Below are 21,549 nucleotides of genomic sequence, written 5' to 3' on the forward strand. Positions count from 1 at the left end.
GTAAATCCTTAACTTTCCTAAAGGTTTAGCGAAGTAGATTCTGCAGAAGGTTTGAGTTGTGCTAGCATGCAGCACTATTTTCTTAATTCCCAGAGCAAGCAAAGAGAAAGCAGATCATTGCAAACCCTTATTAACCTAATTCTAAGATCTATGTTTTGGACTGAAATCCAAATGAAATAAATTCAACCCAGAATTCCCATGTCGATAAATTAGGTTGATTTATTTGCTACATTTTATTTTATTGATTACATTAAAAATGTGACCTGTCTGGGACATTTGGCTAGTCAGCTGAATTCCCTTGCATATTTATGTTGCTATTTATTTTCTTACTGGCCTTGTCTACATTAAAATTAATCCCAACATAATGTCCTTTCTAAATGTCTTTTTAAAAGACCAATCATTCATTTTATTTTATAGAAATATCTGTCTGCTTCTAGAATGAACCAAAAGCGGTATGTATCAAACAGTGATGAAATATGTTCTAATTATTAAAGAAGGAATCAAAGTCTAGGATTCTCTCTCTCTCTTTTTTTAAAATTATCTGATAGTATGTGGCCTTTATTTGAGGCTCTGCTAATGATTATTGTTGAATTCTCATAGGAGATAGTGTGGAGATAGAATATTAATTGCTTCAGTAAAATAAATGGTATAATCAGAGTTGCCTTTTGTGCGTGTGAATCTAAAATAAATGGTTTGAATATTTTCAGTGCTCTTTGTTTGGATTAGATTATAATAATAGTTATAATTGTATTATAAAATATATATTATAATAGTCGCTCAAACTTATGTTAGCTTAATGGACTTCCCAAGTGGTGCTAGTGGTAAAGAATCCGCCTGCCAGTGCAAGAAGCATAAGAAACTGAGTTTCATCCCTGGATTGGGAAGATCCCCTAGGGGAAGGCATGGCACCTCTCTCTAGTATTCTTGCCTGGAGAATCCCATGGACAGAACAGCCTGGTGGCCTGCCGTCCATAGGGCTGCAAAGAGTGGGCATGACTGAAGGGACTTGGCATGCATGCACATACTTACTCTAAACTAGGAAATAAATGCTTTGTAGGCAATGTCATTCACACTCATCTTTTGTGGCACAGACTATTATTTAAATAATTTTCAGAAAAGTCAAGTAGAATTTAGTGCGCTTAAGTGACTTGTCCTCCGTCACATATGTGTATTTGGAAGAGCAGAGAACTGAGTGAAGTGCAGTCAGAGTGACCCACAGCAGGAGCCACATGTCACTGTGCTGTGCTGCCCTGCGTATGCCATGGGCATCCGTGGTACACAGGAAGGACCCTGTGATGCAGCTGTTATAAATCAAGATTTTTCAATTAGAATTTTTGAAGATGGTTTTGATTTAAATTTTTAATTTATTATACCTATCCATCATTCTTTCCATATTTGATTTTGATGTATATGGCTTGTATTTATCCAGCCAGCTTCATCCTTGACTGTTGTTAACAGTGACTTGCAAGTAGGTAAAATAAAATCTCTGTGATTAAAAAAGATGGTTAGACTTTAAATCAGAAATCTTCACTGATCTGATCCATCATTCCCGGTGATATTTACCATGAACCCCTTAAAATTAATGCATGCACCTTTGTGTGAAATATAGCCTTATTAGAATTCATGGGACGGGGAACTGTTAAAACTGATAATAAGGAAGATGATTTCAGATTCTATTTCCCGTAGCAAAAGTGCCATGTGTTTTTGGTGCCTTCTTCCAAAAATTGAGTCTGTTTTAATATTTTTGTAGTGCTTTGTACACTTCTGCATGTGCTGCTTTTGTAAGGATAGTTAAAACATTGGTCCTAAGCTGCTTTGGAGTGGTGGCATGCATAATTCTCTTTTAGATTCCACATGTAATTCTTCCTTTACAGAGGGTAGTGTATGGTGTATTTATTTAGAACTCACTGAATTAAGTTTGGAAAATTTGGTGGTATTATGTGGGTCTTATCTACTCACCCTATGTACAACATTGGGTAAACAAATACGGGGACTGGATTGCTTTGAATGATATCTTCAACCTTTTCTTGCATATACGTATCAGTTTAAAAAGATCACCTATTTACTTATAAATTATATGTAAACACACACACACACACAAACACACCTGAAATGATATGCTGAGAAACCTCCCAAGAGATTTCCAAATTTTTAAGATAAGTGAAGTTTTATGAAGTGTTGGTTTAAGTGGCGTTTCACAATAAGAATTGCCAGAAAAAAGCAAAAAGTTTTATCTAGATACTTACTTGCTAAATGCCTTTGATTATGATGACTTTGTATTACCACTGGAAATACCTCAGCAGGCCATATGAACACAGGGATTTGTTACCAATATAGTACTAAGAAATCTAAACCCATATTTATAAAAATCTTCTTGATAACGTTAGCTTTTTTGACTAGTGTACTGGTTGAACTAATTGAATCACTTTTCTATCTGGTAATGAAGTACGATAAGAAGAGCTAGTGCTGCCAGTGGAAGCATCATCTCAGTCATTCCCTTTTTGTTCAGTTCAGTTTCCGTTACTAGAACTTCAACTTCAATCATTATTAATTACAGACATCTTTTAAAGCTGGTAGAACATATGGAGTAGGTTGAAGCTAAGAAAACAGTAAGTAAATTTACACATCAGTTCAATTCAGTCACTCACTTATGTCCGACTCTTTGCTACCCCACAGACTGCCGCATGCCAGGCCTCCCTGTCCATGACCAACTCCCAGAACTTACTCAAACTCATGTCCATTGATTCGATGATGCTATCCAACCATCTCATCCTCTGTCATCCCCTTCTCCTCCTGCCTTCAATCTTTCCCAGCATCAGGGGCTTTTCCAATGAGTCAGTTCAACGCATCAGGTGGCCAAAGTATTGGAGTTTCAGCTTCAACATAGTGCTTCCAATGAATATTCAGGATCGATTTCCTTTAGTATGGACTGGTTGGATCTCCTTGCAGTACAAGGGACTCTCAAGAGTCTTCTCCAATGCCACAGTTCAAAAGCATCAATTCTTCAGTGCTCAGCTTTCTTTATAGTCCAACTCTCACATCCATACATGACCACTGGGAAAACCATAGCCTTAACTGCTGCTGCTGCTGCTGCTAAGTTGCTTCAGTCGTGTCCAACTCTGTATGACCCCATAGACAGCAGCCCACCAGGCTCCCCCGTCCCTGGGATTCTCCAGGCAAGAATACTGGAGTGGGTTGCCATTTCCTTCTCCAATGCATGAAAGTGAAAAATGAAAGTGAAGTCGCTCAGTCATCTCCAACTCTTTGTGACCCCATGGACTGTAGCGTATCAGGCTCCTCCATCCAGGCGATTTTCCAGGCAGGATTACTGGAGTGGGTTGCCATTGCCTTCTCCTATAGCCTTGACTAGATGGACCTTTGTTGGCAAAGTAATGTCTCTGATTTTAAATATGCTGTCTAGGTTGGTCATAACTTTTCTTCCAAGGAGTAAGCATCTGTTAATTTCATGGCTACAGTCACCATCTGCAGTGATTTTGAAGCCCCTCAAAATAAAGTCTGCCACTTTTTCCACTGTTTCCCCATCTATTTGCCATGAAGTGATGGGACCAGATGCCATGATCTTAGTTTTCTGAATGTTGAGCTTTAAGCCAACTTTTTCACTCTCCTTTTTCACTTTCATCAAGAGGCTCTTTAGTTCTTCTTTGCTTTCTGCCATAAAGATGATATCATCTGCATATCTGAGGTTATTGATATTTCTCCCAGCATCTTGATTCCAGCTTGTGCTTCATCCTGCCCAGTGTTTCTCATGATGTACTCTGCATATAAGTTAAACAAGCAGGGTGACAATATACAGCTTTGACACACTCCATTCTTTGTTTGGAATCAGTCTGTTGCTCCATGTCCAGTTCTAACTGTTGCTTCCTGACCTTCATACAGATTTCTCAAGAGGCAGATCCTGTGGTCTGGTATTCCCATCTCTTTAAGAATTTTCCACAGTTTGTTGTGATGTGATTCACACATAAAGTGTGCATTGAAAGTGACTTTGGAAGAAGTAAGCTGTCCTTTCTCCTGTGGTACCTGGAGGATGACTGATGACTTGAGACCAACTCACATACATTTAGTAAGGCCAGAGTAGGTGAAGTGCTAATGTCAGTCTATTTAGTAAATATTAGTAAAATGTAATTTGTCTTATCTCATTTACTAGAAATGGGTATAACTGTAAGTTCAAATGTTTGTTTTTTTTTCCACCCTTGCTATGAATTCTTTTGGGGACCATGGACACATGGTGTGTCAAGTTTTATTTAAGTTCATCACAGAGAGAAAGTCTTGGTTGTCACTTGAGGGAAGTAATTGAAGTAATTCTACATGTAAAATTGAAGTGAAAAGCCCAGCTAATGTTGTAAGCTATGTTCACCTACACAATGTCTCTTTGACTGATTGATATCTATAACTATGTTTTAAATGTATTATCATAAATTAAAATGTAAATTCTCAGGGCCAAGGGGTTTGGAAACCGAGAGACTCCTTTGGTAAATGCTTCTTTATACCCACCTTCCATCATTTACATGTTTTTGTAGTTACATGACATTTAGGGAAAAGAAAGGTTGGAAACAATTCGCTTTAAGTTAAAGTTCATAGATTTCAGAATTATAATTTTCAGAGCCAGAAGGAGCCTTACAAATCTTATTTTCCTCTGTTTCTTTAAAAAACAAACAAACAAACAAAAAACCAACACTGACAAAAAACCCTGAGGAGCCATAGCAAGAACACGAAGAATTGGAATGAGAATGAGAAGCTGAATTTCTGACTTAGGTGCTATCTGTCAATTTACTGGGCTGCTTCCATTGTTTGTTCTTTCTTCAGATTGAAGTAGAAAAAGCATAAATTTGGGGAGTAAGAAATATAGATTCAAGTTGATTTATTCACTCAACAAATAGTATAAAGAGGGCAAGCAGATACAGTTCTAAACAATTTGCTAAGTGCTAGGGCCACAACTGAACAATGTCAATGAGTTCTCTTGCCCTCTTGGTGATTATATTTTAGTGTAGTGAGACAGCAAACATGGGACAGATAAAACGACTGGTAACATTCTTAAAAGACGCTTGCCCCTTGGAAGAAAATCTGTGACCAACCTAGACAGCATATTAAAAGGCAGAAACACTACTTGGCCAATAAAAGTCCATCCAGTCAATCCTATGGTTTTTCTAGCAGTCATGTATGGGTGGGAGAGTTGGACTATAAAGAAAGCTAAGCGCCAAAGAATTGATGCTTTTGAACTGTGCTGTTGGAGAAGACTTGTGAGAGTTCCTTGGACTGCAAGGAGATCCAAACAGTCCATCCTAAAGGAAATCGATCCTGAATATTCTTTGGAAGCACTGATGCTGAAGCTGAAACTCCAATACTTTGGCCACCTGATGTGAAGAACTGACTCATTGGAAAAGACCCTGATGCTGCAAAAGATTGAAGGCGGGAAGAGAAGGGAATGACAGAGGATGAGATGGTTGGATGACATCACTGAATCAATGGACATGAGTTTGAGTAAGCTCCTGGAGTTGATGATGGACAGGGAAGCCTGGTGTGGTGCAGTCCATGGGGTTGCAAAGAATTGGACATGACTGAGAGACTGAACTGAACTGAACTGAACATTATTACACATCCATAAGTCCTTAAACACCATTTTGAATATCAATGTGTTGATGACAAATTTCTGATTTTAATTCAGAGAATTCTGATCGTTGAATGAGCTTTGCTGCACTTACAAATTTGATTTTTAAAAGATACTTGAAAATAAAATGTGGTAAAATTATTGCTTCTAAAGTCAAATTTGGTACAATCTATGTAAGACAAAATGGAAATAAGAGGCACCTGCACCAAAGCAGTTATGTAAACAATCTTTATCCCTTTTTTTTGACATTTTATACACAGCTATTATTTTATATTCTTTATCTTAAAAGGGTGTCCTGCCATCCATCCATCTATCCAAATTCTGTCCATGTTAAGATATAGTCTAAGGTTATATCTTAGGATATGACTTAAATTTTGTGTGTTAATGAATGTTTGACAGACCTTAATGTGAAATTCCATAGAGTTAGTCACATCTAGATTGCTCTGAAGGTGATAAATATGATGTAATGTTTCCATGATTTTATGGGCAGTAATTTAGACGGGAAAATCGCCAAGAGACTATTTTTTCCGCTGAGATTTGAAGAATAATCTGATACTATTAAAAAAGATCAGGAAACAGCATACCAGGCAATGGGAACAACAAGCACAAGGGCCTTAAACCAGGAAGAGCAGGATGTGTGTAAGGAGCAGAAAAACAGGCCCGTGCAGCAAGAACATGAACAGCAAGGACAGGGCAGGAGACGTGGATGCAGAGTCAGGCCAGAAGTAGATCGTTCAGAGTCTTGTGAGCCATTGAGAGGTTTCCATTTCTTTATAAATATAGTAGGGTTTTGGCTTCCCGGAGTCTGGGCTCTTTGTACATTAGTTGTAAGGTGTTAGTCTTTGCCTCAGATGTCAAGGATAAAAAATTGATCTTTTTACTCTACCAATTTTTTTAAACTTCTTTTGCCATGACAGTATTTTTTTTTAAGTATGTCTGTCTGTCATAATCTTCACAATATAAAAATTTGCTTTTAATTTTTTAAATCTTCCATAATGTAATGTGTATATACCACTACGTGCTTTCCAGTGGGAGTGCTATTTGACCTTTTAGACTATTTGATATCACATAGTGCTTTTCATATGCAAGAAATCATTTCACAGTCCCTTTGTAGAGAAAATACCCTCTCTGTCATTCCCTAAAATTTAGGTTACATATTTATATGTAGAATAGATATGTATTTGTTTTTAGAGTATTACATTCCTTTCTAATGGTGATAATTTGCAAATTTGTACTGCTCACAGAGTTTACATCAGCTTCCAGCTCTTGTCATAGCACTTACCTGTCCTATGGTTGTGATGGCTTTCACGCTCACTGTGTGCTAGGTCCTGGATGGGTGATTGATGAGCATTCATCCAGCATGCAAACTGTCAATAAAAATTCATCCATTTCACTTTGAGAATATCCTCAGATCCTGTATTCCTACTTAATGTTATCGGCTTCCCTAGCGGCTCAGATGGTAAAGAATCCCCCTGCATTGCGGGAGACCTGGGCTTGATCCTTGGGTTGGGTAGATCCCCTGGAGGAGGGCTTGGCAACCCACTCCAGTATTCTTGCCTGGAGAATTCCCTTGGACAGAGGAGCCTAATGGGCTACAGTCCTGGGGTCATAAAGAGTTGGACGTGACTGAGCGACTAAGCACAAACGTTATCATTGTAATTTTCATCAGCGACCTCAGTATATTTTATTTGAAGAATGCCTATTTTTGCTTTTAAAATTTAATATGCAAGTTACTACAGTGATCACTATCCCTTTTTGACGTTTTAGTTCAATTTTATGTTTCATATTCGTATTTATCTTTGAATTGTTTCATGATATTTAGAAAATGTATGTATTCTTTGCTTTAATATTCCCTATGTGTTTTTAAACTTTTCCTCTGTGTTATTGTACAGTTTCAGTTGCTTACTGTTTTCCCTGTCACCAAAGTCAGGTTATTTCAGACTGTTTCTTCTTTCTATTTTATTTATCGTAATTGTAGTAGACGAACACATGAAGACTTAACAGTGCCTCTAATTTTAAGAAATAGAATTATTCATTCAAGTTTCTTCTGACTACTAATGTTATGTGTATCTTTTATATTAACTGTGAAACATTCTTTTCTTAATATATTGAGTAAATTGCCTCTGAGAAATCCACGTTATAGTTTTTCCATAGAGTAAATCTAAGGAGTTAAAAATTTTAACTACTTGACGACCCGGAGAAATCTTCTGAATTTAGAAGAAAACTTTTATTTCTTCATCAGCCATGATTAGCTGAACTCATCTTTATTTTCTGTGGATAATATGCTATTCATTTCTTTATAATTTTTTTTGTTTTCTTATTGTTGCGATTCAATAGAGCATATGTACAAATATTATATCAAAATCCTTAGTATCATTTTAGTGTCATATATTCAGTGTCATCCAACTCATATTTCCATTTCAATTCTATTCATTTACTCAGTGCATCTTTGAGTCATAGCGTCCTCAAGGAGAAAAATAGCAGCTTAAACCAATTAACTCAGGAGACTGGATGGTGTTCGTATTGCATCATAACTGAATTCATTATTTACAGTTCAGCGTGGCCTAACACCCTGGCCAGAAAAATTATAACTGGCTGAAGGTTCAGCATCTTTTTCTCTCTATTCATTATTCATTAACTGGGCATGGGCAGCTGCAGCTGCCCTGATGAATCTCCCCTGCTTATTGATGCAAGTGATTTACTGAAAGGGAGGCTTTCCTATATATCAGTCAGAACTGGTAACCAGCCTCAATGCTTAGATTCCAGCGGTAAATAGTGGTTACAGAGCCAGTCTTATCTTTTAATCCATAGAGCTGATAACATGTCAGTATAGAGCAGCATTTTAGTCTTGGTGTCTCCATGAAAGTCTACTGTAAATATCATACATCTATGATTATTATTTTCACTAGGTGATAATATACCTAGAGGCACATTATGTATCCAAAATTTTATTTGATACTAGGAATACAACTGTGACAAAAAATTTCAAGAATGAAAAATATCTATATTGTAAAAGTGGCAAGGCCCTATTGTAAATAATATCTATTAAGTAGTTGTAAAAAAGAAAAGGATGTACTTGGAGGTGGAAGTTTTAAAATATGCACATATAGACTTTGGAGAATTTTATACAGTCTATGGTCTTTGGTTTTTGGAGAACTTGGTTCAGTACACAAGAACCCATTCATTCAATCCCATCACTGATGCTGCTGCTGCTGTCGATTCAGTCATGTCCGACTCTGTGCGATCCCACAGACGGCAGCCCACCAGGCTCCCCCCGTCCCTGGGATTTTCCAGGCAAGAACACTGGAGTGGGTTGCCATTTCCTTCTCCAGTGCATGAAAGTGAAAAGTGAAAGTGAAGTCATTCAGTCGTGTCCCACTCTTCGCGACCCCATGGACTGCAGCCTACCAGGCTCCTCCATCCATGGGATTTTTCAGGCAAGAGTACTGGAGTGGAGTGCCATTGTCTTCTCCAACCCCATCACTAGTGAGATAAAAATAACCATTGTGATACCTCTATGGAGAGTCTCCGCTCTTATTTAGTGTTAACTCATTTTCTCTTGGCTTCCGTCATAGCTCAGTTGGTAAAGAATCCACCTGCAATGCAGAAGACCCTAGTTGGATTCCTGGGTCGGGAAGATCCACTGGAGAAGGGATAGGCTACCCACTCCAGTATTCTTGGGCTTCCCTTGGCTCAGCTGGTAAAGAATCCATCTGCAGTGCGGGAGACCTGGGTTTGATCCCTGGGTTGGGAAGATCCCCTGGAAAAAGGGAAAGGCTACCGACTCCAGTATTCTGGCCTGGAGAACCCCGGGGACTATACAGTCCATGGGGTCTCAGAGTCAGACAGGACGGAGCGGCTTTCACTTTCACCTTCACTTGCTTTCATTTTCTTTTGGTTTTAGGGGACACAAAAAATGACAGAGGGCAGGAGAAGGTAAACTTAGCCATAATGTGATTGTGAACAAAGGTTTTCAGTGTACATGTTTAGTTTCTATTGTGCATAGTGATTAAGCTAGTTTCTACTGCAATTTATGTGAAATATGTAAACTTTAAATTTCTGAATGATCTGCTGTTGTTAGAAATAGCTTTAACATTAAAAGATAACAAAATTAAAAAAAATTTTTATTATAAAAATCAATTATTAGTGTTTCATTTGAAAAATATATTAAATATGCAAAATTATTTTGTGTGTGTCATAGAGTTATCATTATGACTTCCCAAATTAATTTTAGTAGTATGTACTGCTTGTAAAACTGAATGACCCACCCAGCACCGGATGGTACCTCTGTCTTTTGAGTGATCCAATCTGTTATTTAATAACTGAAGTTACATTTAGATGATTAGCCTGAGGAACATGCTTCTCATGTTTTACTTATGTGTTTTAGCAAATTTGAGTACATTTTGGAATTTACCTCCTTAGTGTCTCTGTATGCATTTATATAGGGTAGTCTGGAGAATCTAGAAGATTTGTTTTAGGAAAAAAATGTTGAAAAGAGACACTTTTAACTTAATTTTTTAAATATATGATCTGGTAAACAAGGAAATCTTAATTCCAGGGGGAGAATTGATTTGAAATTTTTTACTAACACATTAAACAATATGTATTAAGTAGCTTTTCTTCACGTTCCTTTTCTTAGCCAATTCCTTTGTGTCCAGTATTTGCTTTATATTAAGTATACTATATAATTACATAGTATACCAAGAAAAGTAAAGATGGATTATGATATTAGAAATAGTAATTTCATACATTTAACCAAATGAGTTGTATTTAGAAAGTTTAATATTTTCATGAACTTATTGCAGTTTATGGAAATTGTCATAAAGGGGGGCCATGAACAACAGCAATATAATTTTTTCTTAATATATTTAGCAGCTGCACATTAAAACTAGACTTGATACATGAATATGTAAGTTGAGAAGTACACTATTTTCAGTTACTCTTCAAAGCCTCTATATGGTAATTTATTTAATTTCTTTATTGGCTGTACATGTAGCCCACAGGATCTTATTTCCTCAACCAAGGATCGAACCAAGTACCAGTAGTCGAAGCATTGAGTCTAACCACTGAACCACCTGGAATTCCCTGCATGGCAGTTTAAAAGTGCAAATATTTTAATAAAATGCATTTAAAACACAATTTTTTTTAAAGTGTTAGAGGATTCAGAGGAAATAGAAGCAACTTTCACCTTAGTAAGATAATTGTATAATGCTTAATAGTACTCTAGAAAGAACATAATATTTTAGTTACAAGTATAATACATGTTTATTGTATTATATTGGAAACAATAAGAAAGCACAAGGATGAATACCATTAAAACTATAAAACTAATGATAGTGCTGATAACCTTACCTATGTACACTCATCCTTTCATTTCTCTTTTCCTCTCATCCCTCTAAAAATATAGGCTGTTTTTCTCTTCCTACTCTGTGCTTAACATCTACTTTTAATCCTAAAAACATTTCAAAACAAATACAGCATATATGTAATTCTTGATGTAATTACTCTTTTATATTACTTAATAACAACATTAAATTGTATTTGTCATAATAGATTATTGTGACCATTTTACTATTGTTGCATGTTTGTTTCAAGATTTGAATATTAAATGACATTTCTGTAAGAATTATCATTAAATCCTCTCTCCTCCACTCTACCAGTAAATATTTCTTGAGTGAATGAATGAAATATTTGCATTTATCCACATATTCCTAATCTTAATTCAGATATATACTTCACTATCTATCTCTTATCTATCACCTGATCTTTCTACTTTTCATATATCTAAAATTTTATCAAGATATAAATGGGATTTCTGGGGAAAATGTACTTATAAAAACTAACATGATATTTTCTAAACTTGTAGAAATGGAACTGTAATTTTTTCATAACTGAAAATAGCTTTATAGTTTCTTTAGTTTGAGTGTTCTTAATTGAGGTAGAAGAGGATATTAGAATTAACTGAGAGTGTCTTTCCAAAAGCATCTTCCCCACTGTGACTTGCTGCTTATTGGTGGGGGAAGAAGTTTCACAGGTGATTCTGATATGCCCCAGGGAGTAGGTACCACAGCTAATAGGCAGCCCAGCATCATTCCTAAGTCAGAAAGCTGAAGTCTAAGAAACAGTCTAAGACATTATTAAATACAACTGAGGAAAACCAACTCTTCTGATATCTTTACTTTCTACCAAGCCTTTCCGAGGTTTTTTGTAACTATGTGGTTTGTAATAGGTTTTATATGAAAACAAACAAACGAACAGTCAGCATCACATGAACTTGAGAACACTGAGGGTAAATATTATTTTCTTTAGTGGAGCTTATCTCAGAGTTTTGATGTGCCAATGTGCTTTGTTATTTCCTTAATGGAAGAGTAGAAGAGTATTACTACCTCAACTTATTTTAAGTTGCAGCCAACCCTTATAGAATCTGCAGGGACTGTTTTCTTTTCAAATATCCTTTGACAAATATTACTGGCCATATTGCTATGTGCATGCATCTGTTATTCAGTAATAATAACCCTCTGCCCTGTGGAGGGTAGAAAAATTGAGACATCCATTAATATGCTTATTACTAGTCAATTCTAATTTTTTAATGAAAAAAATTGTGTGTCTAATTTATTGATATTTTAAAGCAGGGAACTTGCAGTTTTAATGTGTACCACAATCACCTGGAGGGTTTGTTGAATTACTGAATTGCTGGTCCCCTTCCTGACATTGGGGCTCCCCTTGTAGCTCAGTCAGTGAAGAATCTGCCTGCAATGCAGGAGACCTGGGTTCAATCCTTGGATTGGGAAGATCCCCTGGAGAAGGAAATGGCAACCCACTCCAGTATCGTTGCCTGGAAAATCTCATGGACAGAGGAGCCTGGTGGGCTGCAGTCCATGGGGTTGCAAAGAGTCAGGCACGATTGAGCGACTAACGCTTTCCTGACATTTCTGATTGACTGGGCCTAGGGTGGAACCTCTGACTTGCATTCTAAAATGCTTCAGTGGTTGGTGATATTGCTTCTTCAAGGACTAAACTGTTAGAAGCCTCTGCTTTAAAATAAATATTGAGGCTTTTTACGAATTCAGAATGTTTGCAGTGGAGAAGCATAATGACATCATTTATTTGGTGAGACCCTCTTTACATTAAAGGAAGTAGTTTATTTTAATGTTCTATCCTCTTATTCAAGTCAATTGTGCCCATAGATAATCATAGAATAGAGGATGAATTTTAAATTATAAGAAAATTCATGACTGAATCCAGGACCAAATCCCAATTATTATTTTTATTCTTTCCTTTATTAATAGTTGGAATCATGGTAGATGTGTTAAGTGTTTTGATCTGTGGTGTTTCTTTGCCTTATCATTCTTTTTCTTAGCCTTAACACTGCACACACCTAACCTTTGTTTTAGAAAATAATATGAATTAGTAATTTCTGCATGTAGGCTTTTTGTCAAATTTTAGACTTTCAGCACTACTGTTTCATTATTTTGTATATTCAGTTTGTTACTAGAGGGGCAATTATATCTTTGTTTCTTTCACATGGATTAAAAATAATGATCCTTCTTTAACTCTGCTTATTGATGACAGATTTTACAGTCTGAATATCATATACCCAGATGTGCACACATACACACAGAATCATATCTAACTAAACCACAGTTGCCAAATATAGTCCTTCTCCTTATTATAGAGAATGTATTTTCATGTTTTCTTTCAACATTGTTTCATTTGAAAAATAATTTGGTCATGACCTGTTAAATTGATTTCATTACATAATAATGAGATGAACTTGCAGCTTTAGAAATCATTGATTTTTTTAAAGCCCTTTTGCTAATATTTTGTTTCTAAATAATCTTTCCCATGTTGCAGCTTCCCCAGGAAGAGTGTGTGTGTGTGTGTGTGAGAGAGAGAGAGAGAATTAAAATATCTTGGGGTACTAATGGATTATTTGGTTGTCCAAATTTTCAGAGCCATCCAGAAAGCTGGACACTCTCACATCTTTATAAAGTTTGATTTTGCCACATCCTATCACCCTTATGAGATTGTCCACTTAAGTTCTTTCTCTTGTTTATCAGTTGTATTACTGCAGTGTGCTGTAAAATAGTCAAATGTTGTGGTTCTTTTTTCAGTTTTGTTTTGTGGAAATTACCTTAGGAAAGTGGAATACATTTAGGGATATGTGTTTTGGATAAATGAGTGAGATTCTTAGTTACTTGCCAGAGGAGAAACTAAATTACCTTGCCAGGGTAATTTAATAATCAGAAGCATAGTTCAAATGGGTAGAAAATTAATCTTCAACCTTAAACTCTGTGGAATTTCCTTGAATCAATATTGATTGAATCTTTGCTCCTACCTCAGGAGACAACTTGGTTGAAGTCAGGATTCAGTTGTACTTAGAGTTACAATAGATCTCTTCTTTCTGAGCATTTGTACTTTCCTTTTTTTAAAGCAAAAATTGATACACATGGAAAACATGCAAAAATCAAGGGAATATGACAAAATAATCCTTGTGTTCATGTGTAAGATTAGTTATCAAACCAAGAGTTATATAAAGTTGTAGCATAAGTGGTGCATTTATTTCAAGGGGGAACTTTTAATTTGGTTGTATTCTATTCTTTAAGTGTACATTTTGATAAGTGCTGTACATGGGAAAGCTCTGGTCCTCTCAGGATGTTCCTGGGTGACTCCAATTTTTAGGAAATTAGGAGAGAAATTAGGTTATAATGTGAATCCTATCATGAAGATACAACGTGAATGTTAGTGGCTGAATGGAAATTTGTGCTGTCTGATATTATCATGGGAATATTTTAAAATATTCTTACAAGAATATGCATTTGGCAAATGAAGAAGTGAATGTGAGAACATCTGTGTTAGGATACATTATAATATTCTCTTTATTGTCTGTCTTTTCTTTATAGCCAGAAAAGAATGATAGTGAACCAGGCAGCCAGAGGATAAAACCTGTTTTTATCGATGATGCTAATTTTGGGCGACAAATATCCTATCAGCACGCAGCCGTTCATATTCCCACTGACATCTATGAGGGCTGTAAGTAAAAGGATGTGCACAACTCTTGGAATACCATGTTTTTAATCTATCTTATGTATCTTATTTTTGAAAAAAAAGGGAGCAAATTTGATGCTCTCATTTACATGTTATTTAAGAGTCTATGGTAAACTCTGATTTATGCAAAAGAAGAAACCTAATTTCCATGAGCAGTATATTGTCATCGGGCCTCACTATGTGAATAATGGCGGGAGAGCCTGTAGCCAAGGAGGTGTCCTACTCTTTTAACAAATAATTCTGCCTTTCCCATTGGTATCAGTAACTTCCAAAGTAATACGTGCATTTATAAAAAATTAAAACTATGTAGCATTAGTGCACACAAATATTTTTACAAAGACACCAAACTGGTAAAGAAAGAGCAATGTACATTATAGACTCTCCAGTTCTTACCACAACTTACTGTATTTTACCTGTCTCTCTCTCTCTATGATCTCTGCCTTACCCTACAATGTAAAGATACCTCCCTCTTAGTTTATTGTGAACTCAAGGTAGAAAAGGGTTGGGTAAAGGAATAAATGATATCCCTAAAGAAAAAGAAAAACTTCAAATTGAGTGAGAAGGCTTCACTGCAAGGAAGGGAGAAGAGTACGTTTTTAGGAAGATACAGGGGAGGAAGCTTATGGCAGTGATATTCCTTGGACACCCTATGTGCTAATAAGGGCAGAGCCTGACAGTTCTAACTAGGAATTCTCCTAAGGGCAATGTAATTGCATAGGAAGATGAGCTGTGACCCAGAAAGCAGAGTCTTTGCCCAATCACAACTCTGGTTTTAGATGTTATCCTTTTCTAACCAGTTCCTACCCTTCCTGCTTGTACCCTGCCTTTCACATAAGTAAATGATAAGGAGAAAGAATCACTTAAGATTTTAAAAAGTGTGTTTCTAATAGTCCCCTTAATTAAAAACACTGTAAAGTGTATTGAGTGTCCAGAGTGTATACATAATTGTCTGGATTCTGGATGCAGACAGCCTAGGTTAAGTTAAATTTCAAACCTAAATTTTACAGTATTTCCTTAATACTGTAAAATTTATTAATTTTCTGGGCAAGCATTTTTTGCACCTGTAAAATGGGGATAAAATTACTAGCCCAAAAGTTCATTTGAGAATAAAGTAAGTTAATATACTTGAGTTTCCACAATAGTGCCAAACTCAAAGTAAGCATTATATAAATGTTTGCTGTTCTAACTAATTACAAATGAAGTTTATTTAGCAGCAGTGTTAGTCAATCAGTCGTGTCCAACTCTTTACGATCCCACAGACTGTACCCCACCAGGCTCCATGGGATTCTCCAGGCAAGTATATTGGAGGGCAATGCCATTCTCTTCTCCAGAGGATTTTCCCAAACTGGGGATCGAACCTTGGTCTCCTGCATTGCAGGCAGATTCTTTCCTGTTTGAGCTACAGGGAAGACTAAAGTTTGTTTAGACGAAAAGAATTAAGTACAGGACAAATACAATAAATTAGCTTTTGTTTTTTGGATTCACTCTGAGATTGTTGCTTAAAAGGGAATTTTAAAGTACATGCCTGACTAATTTCATAATATAAATCTCATCTTCTGTTTCATTTTATTCATTGGTTTTGTTTCACTTTTTTAATATTTTTAAAAGTACATGTTTTCATCATGTCATTTCTTTAAAGATATTAAACATGTGATTTTGCTGTATGATAGGAACAATATGATGTATGTAAGTAGTTACATAATTTCATTTCTTTACAACTTAACCCTATTGATTCTAAGTCCTTTTAGAAATTACTAGGATCCAGGTTTGATTTGTATATTTTTTTGTTTTTACTTTGCTGCATTCTTTTTTTGAGAATATTTTTGATGTTTGCTATTAAATTTTATAACTTACAACAATTATCAGATAATACTGAGCTCTATGGTTGTGTTTCTCATTTTTTAAAAAATAATGTTTCATCCACTTTATTTCTATTAGAAATTGTTATCACCTGTTGTTGTTTGGGTATGTCAGCAAGATATAATCTTATTACTCTAAAATTATACCTTTCTTTTGAATTCACTTTAGAAGAACAAACTGGTTGGATATGAAATTTCTGAGTCAGAGCATTTTTATGTTGATACTCTGTGGTCATCACGTTGCTGTTACCTGGTCTGTATTACTATGTTGAACAAACATGAGGCCAGCTTGAGTGTTTTTAATTTGTTAGCAGACTTTCATGATCGTGTTTCTGTTTTGTTGCTAATAGTGATTATCCAGATATTCTCAAACTTCCCATTAAATTCTTGAGAAGGATAACAGAACTTTGTCCAGGGAGAGATCTCCCTCTTCCCCAGTTCTTCTTGAGTTATTTTGGCTGGTCTAAAATTGACAGAAGACAGATTAATAGATTAATTTAAAATCAGTTTGCACATATGAGTGGTGCTAGTGGTGAAGAATCTGCCTGCCCATGCAGGAGACACCAGGGACATGAGTTTGATGCCTGGGTTGGGAAGATCACCTGGAGTAGGAAATGGGAAGCTGCTCCAGTATTCTTGCTGGAGAATCCCAGGGGCAGAGGAGCTTGGCAGGATATAGTCCATGGGGCTATAAAGAGTCAGACACGACAGATCAGAGTAGGGCAAGTCGTAGAAATGGTACCCTCACAGTGTCCAAAGCAGGCCAATTACATACCATTTTTAGACAAACAAACAATATGTGAAGAGATAAGACAAGGCAGCTTGTGTTTGGGGTAGCTGACTAACGAAGTAACAACATATGTTTGTACAGCTTGCTTAGCTTTGAATTCCTTACCTCTGCTGATAGGAGTGCATACCTTCATGTGGAAGATGTATTTCCTACTTTTAGAGGGTAAGAGAGACATGGTTATATTTTTTTATCCTTTAGTTTCCATTGGCTGTTTCTCACATAACTCTTAATTCAGAATAATCAATATGCCACTGAGGCATATCTTGGAGCAGCCTACTCTGGGCCACAGCAACCTCACACATTTTAAAAACAAATTTCTTTTTCTAAAAGCTGTGTTACCACAGTAGAAGAAATTTTAATATTGCATGCATGTTTAAAATAGAAAATAAAGGTGTCAAACAACACCTCCTGAAGCTAATCATGACTAACAGTTTGGGGCATAGTCTTATATGTATTTAAATGCAAATACAAACTAATGAAATAATCCAAATGGGATTTTTCATATTGGTTTTCAACTTGCTTCCCCACCAACCTATTCTGCTTGCCTTGCTTATAGTAGAGAGATTTGTTGTTGTTAAACTATTAAAAGGCTGAAAATAGAGAGGAGAAAGGTATCTCTTTAGGAGTAGGTTATCCAGGGAATAGAAAAGCAAAATAACTTTGATTAACTTTTCAATGAAGTGATATTGAATTAATAGTGAAAAATGCATTTTTCCCTAGGTAATTAGAACCTAAAATCATTAGAACCTAATTCACCAGTCTAGTAAATTATACACCAGTAAATTATAGTGTCTCATTTTATATACTGTAACTTTGTTAAAAATTTTTGAAGAGGAAACTCAAGCTGAGTCTATAATGAAAGTCCACACCACTGATAAAAAATGGAGTCAAGTTTCATATAAATTCTAAACTTTATACTTTACAGTACTATAATAGATAAAATTCTAATGTTTTCTTTCAACTTAATTTTGACTCATATTACTTGTGAGCCAAGATCTAACTCCACAGGAGTCAGTAAAATACTGATTTTGCATGAGAATCTTCATTTTCTTATTTCTTTTGCTCTTTTTTTTTTTCATTGAACTCACATTCATTAATGTCTTCATCTATTTTATGCTAGAACAAACATAAAATTGACACATAAAGTAAATCCAAGTATCCTTTCTTCATATTGATGTCACATAGTGTAGGTATCTTTTAAAATCCTACAGAAGAGTTTTGACTTTTTGTAAATGTTTCTAATTTAGAATAAACTGTTAGTGGATATTTACAAAGGATGATTTTAATAGTGTCAGAGGCTAAAAAGTAAAAAAGTATTACTTTGATTACTTTGAAAATCAGGAAGATAGAATATTGAAATAGATGTTTTCAGAAATTGTAAGAAATTTTGGTATATGGCATAATTTAAAAAAGGAAAAAGAAGCTCTGTCCTTGGATTGTATATTTAGTCCTATTTATCTTGAAGAAATATTGGCTTCTCCTTTTTTGCTGAAATCTCATCAGTAAGACTCTGACCTTGCCTGGCCTGCACTGCTTTAAAATTCATATCCGGTGTTATGAGCTATGTGAGTAAATGACATAGGAGTAAAATCAGAAATGTCAACAAGATCTTGAAAATTTAATAATTACTGGCATTTTTCATGCAGTTCATCAAAACATATCAGATGTACAGAATCATTCTAGATTCTGAATTTAATAAATGGGAAAGCATACTTTAATTGAAGGCTTAACTGAAGGGAACAGCCTCTTCTTTCATACAAAGACAGTTTGTGTCCCTGAATTCTCATAAGATATCTTGTGTTCTAATTTTCCAAAGGTGATTACTTTTGAAATTCCCTTGAATTCAATATGATTACTTTTGCTCCATGATATATTTAAACTTTTCAAATAGTGTATGTAATTAAAATATTGTCTGAAAGCTTTTAATTTTGAGGATTTTACTGGTTCATACTTTTATTTTAGAGGGCACTCAAACTACACTTAATTTTTTAATCATTTATCTGTTTCAGTATAAAAATAGTGAACTTGATAGAAAGGGCTAAATATTCTGACAATTTGTTTTAATCACAGAGCTTTATTAATGTGTTAATTATTTTTGATTCAAGTATAGGGAATGCTTTTATAGAATAGTTTGGTCATTTGTCATTAGAAATTTATGTTAATATTTATTTGTAGAATTATTATAGTTGTAAAAAATATACATTACTAAGAGAAAACAGTAGGGAACTCCAACTTATGTAACTTTCAGATACTGGATACTTTTGTCCTTATACTACCTTTTGAGGTAAACTAGGCAATTTATAATTTCTATTTTAGAAATTTAAAAATGAATATACTTCTGTCACAGAGGTACACTGATTTTCATTGAGGAAGACAGGAGAATTTTCTGGAGTTGTATTAATATCCTTGGAGGTCTCATATACTTTAACAATTTATAAATTAAATGATCTATAATCACTAATACTGTGTTCTAATTTATCTTTTCTTACATTGAAATATAGTTTGTATACAGCATTATATAAATTTCACATGTACAGCATAGTGGTTCACAATTTTTTAAAGGTTATATTGCGTTTATGTTTACTATAAAATATTGCCTATATTCCCTATGCTGTACAATGTATCCTTGTAGCTTATTTATTTTATAAATAGTAGTTGGTATCTCTTAATCCCCTACTCCTATCTTGCCTCTCTTAATGTTCATTTGTTTTGTCATAGAAAATGTAACTACTGTATGTAAAATGATGTTAGTGTAAAAATTACAGAAGAGAAAGCTGCTAGGCTTTTGCTGATTGTGTGATAGTCTTTCATAAGCAACTAATCTATTTCAGGACATGTGCACTATTTAATTAGAGAGTGCTAATAGTTTACTTTTGCTGTTTTAAAAATCTGTTTATAATGGAAATATAGCAGTGAACAAACAGATTAAAAAAACCCCTGTACTCAGGGAGCTTGCATTGTGATGGAGATAGGGCATAAAATAAACAAACAGTTAAATGATGGGATATATTGTAACATAATAAAAGCTTGAGATAAAAATAAAATAAGGGAGGGTTATACGCAGTTCCTGGGCTTCCCTGTTCCTGGTAGCTCAGCTGATTAAGAATCTGCCTGTAATATAGGAGACCCCGTTTCGATTCCTGAGTCAGGAAGTTCCTCCAGAGAAGGGATAGGCTACCCACTCCAATATTCTTTGGCTTCCCTGGTGACCCGGTTAAGAATCTGCCTGCAATGTGGGAGACCTGGATTTGATCCCTGGGTTGGGGAGATCCCACTCCACTATTCTTGCCCGGAGAATCCCCATGGACAGAGAAGCCTGGCGCGCTACAGTCCATGGCAGTGAAAAGACCTGGACATGACTGAGTGACTAAGCACAGCACAGCATAGGCAGGTCCTGGGTTAGGAGTTGGGGAATTGATATTTAAAACATGGAGATAGGGAAGGCTTTGTGGATAAGATAACATAGTCTGTAGTTGGTAAGCATGAGAGCTGAAATTCTCTAGATACTGTTGCATGCAGAGGGAAGAGAAAGCACCATGATCTTGAGCCTGGTAGGTTCATAAAGAGCCTAAAGACCAGAATGGGCATAGCTGAGGTAGCAGGTGGGAAGGAGCAGGTGTAGCAGCAGACACCTCATTGTATACAGCCTTGTGGGTAATTGCAAAACACTTTGATTTTCATTTTGAGATTGTTTTAGTCTGTTTGGACTGCTCTAACAAAATGCTGTAGACAGAATGGCTTATATAATAGAGATTTATTTTTATAGTTTTGGGCACTGAAAGTCCAAGATTAAGTTGCTGACAGGTTTGATTTCTGGTGAGGTATAGAGAGCTTCCTGTTTTATAGATGGCCACCATCTTGCCGTGTACTCAGATGACTACTTCTTTGTGCACATGCAGAGAGAGTGAGATCTGATATTTTTTCCTCTTTTTATATGACAGCAATCTGATTATGAAGGTGAGACACTAATTCTACTACAAATGCTCTACCCTCATACCCTCATCTATGCCTAATTACCTCCCAGAGGCCCCACTTACTAATACTGCTGCATTGCGGATTAGGTGTTCAACATACAGGTTTTGAGAAAACATAGAGATTAAGTCCATACAGAGAGGGAACTCTGAGGTGTTTTTTGGATGAGGAATTACACTTTCATAAAAAGGTAGATGCTGGATAGTTGGTTGAGAACAGACATAAAAGGCAAGAATTGAGGAGGAATGATGGGA

The 21,549-nt window shown here is 35.6% G+C and overlaps 1 protein-coding gene across 13 annotated transcripts in view; it reads left to right on the forward strand.

Moving 5' to 3' along the window:
• The window catches only part of CACNA2D1 (calcium voltage-gated channel auxiliary subunit alpha2delta 1), a 539,624-nt gene that overhangs the window by 335,207 nt on the left and 182,868 nt on the right, over nt 1–21,549 (forward strand). For all 13 annotated transcript variants that reach the window (XM_040260717.1, XM_040260719.1, XM_040260724.1 and 10 more), the window contains exon 6: nt 14,530–14,659. In XM_040260717.1, the coding sequence (XP_040116651.1) occupies nt 14,530–14,659 (130 nt within the window). The remainder of the gene's footprint in view (nt 1–14,529; nt 14,660–21,549) is intronic.

This window comes from Oryx dammah, unplaced genomic scaffold (genome assembly GCF_014754425.2).
Source record: "Oryx dammah isolate SB20612 unplaced genomic scaffold, SCBI_Odam_1.1 HiC_scaffold_18, whole genome shotgun sequence".
NCBI lineage: Eukaryota > Metazoa > Chordata > Mammalia > Artiodactyla > Bovidae > Oryx > Oryx dammah.